Genomic DNA, 1,131 nt, shown 5'->3' on the forward strand with positions numbered 1-1,131 from the left:
GGCCGGGTTGGGTCAGGGCTGTGCTGGACTCTGCCCTCATGCCCCTAGGTCATGTTCGTGGTGGACACGGTGACGGGCGCCACGACCTCGCTGACGGCCGGTGAGTGCCAGGCTGGTGGGGCCATGCTGGTGCCAGGGCTGGGGTGGGGGTCATGCCTACAGGTCTGACCTCGCTCCTTCCCAGATGCCCCCCAGGGAAGCTGGTCTGTCCTCACCATTGACCGGGACATCTTGGTGGCCAGGTTCTCCACCCCTAGCTGCCCCCACACACTGGTAAGGTGCTGCTCCCTCCCCAGTGCCCATCAGCCCCTCTCGGGGCTGACACCAACCCTTCTCCCCGTGCAGAAAGTGGCTGTCCTGCCCAGTGCTGGCCTGGAGGCGCAGGTGCAGTGGGTCTGCCTGCAGGACGCCCCCCCCGTGCCTGGCATCAGCTGGGGTATCCGCACACTGCGGCCCCCGCCAGCGCAGGAGCACCCCCAGTACGGTGAGTAACCCCAGTACGGCTGGGCTCCACCGCCCCCGCCGAGCTCTGACCTCCCCACACCGCCTCCGCAGGGGGCCTGGACTTCGATGCCATCCTGCTGCGCCCAAGTGAGGGCCCCACCGCCCAGAAGCACCCCCTGGTCGTGATGCCCCATGGTAAGAGCTTGCCCCCTCCTCCCCTTGCTGTGCCCCTGCCCTAGCCGGGCAGTATCACCCCCCCTTTTCCTTTTGCAGGGGGTCCCCACTCCGTCTTCACGGCCGGATGGATGCTGTACCCGGCAGCGCTGTGCCGCGTGGGCTTCGCCGTGCTGCTGGGTGAGTGATGCCGGGGGTCCTGAGCAGTGCTGGGTGGCACGGCGCCCACGGTGGGGGCCGGGGCAGGGGGAGGAAGGGCTCTGACGCTTCCACAACCCCAGTGAATTACCGCGGCTCGCTGGGCTTCGGCCAGGACAGCGTGGCCTCCCTGCCAGGCAACGTGGGCACGCAGGACGTGCGCGATGTGCAGGTATGCCCCCCCCCAGCACGCGGTCCTGACCCCGGGGTGCCCCATGCTTTTGTGGGTAACCCCAAGGAGGAATAGCGGGGCAGCCTGCCTCAGCGGGTGTCCCCCGTGGTGGCAGCGCTGCGTGGAGCGGGGGCGGCCGGGGG

The 1,131-nt window shown here is 69.3% G+C and overlaps 1 protein-coding gene across 1 annotated transcript in view; it reads left to right on the forward strand.

The window, feature by feature from the left end:
* Positions 1–1,131, forward strand: part of APEH (acylaminoacyl-peptide hydrolase) — a 22,764-nt gene that overhangs the window by 9,485 nt on the left and 12,148 nt on the right. Inside the window, exons 6-10 of the mRNA XM_009894362.1 lie at positions 49–100; positions 185–273; positions 346–484; positions 556–639; positions 718–798. Of these exons, the coding sequence (XP_009892664.1) occupies positions 49–100; positions 185–273; positions 346–484; positions 556–639; positions 718–798 (445 nt within the window). The remainder of the gene's footprint in view (positions 1–48; positions 101–184; positions 274–345; positions 485–555; positions 640–717; positions 799–1,131) is intronic.

This window comes from Charadrius vociferus, unplaced genomic scaffold, assembly GCF_000708025.1.
Source record: "Charadrius vociferus isolate BGI_N301 unplaced genomic scaffold, ASM70802v2 scaffold1171, whole genome shotgun sequence".
In the NCBI taxonomy this organism is placed as follows: domain Eukaryota; kingdom Metazoa; phylum Chordata; class Aves; order Charadriiformes; family Charadriidae; genus Charadrius; species Charadrius vociferus.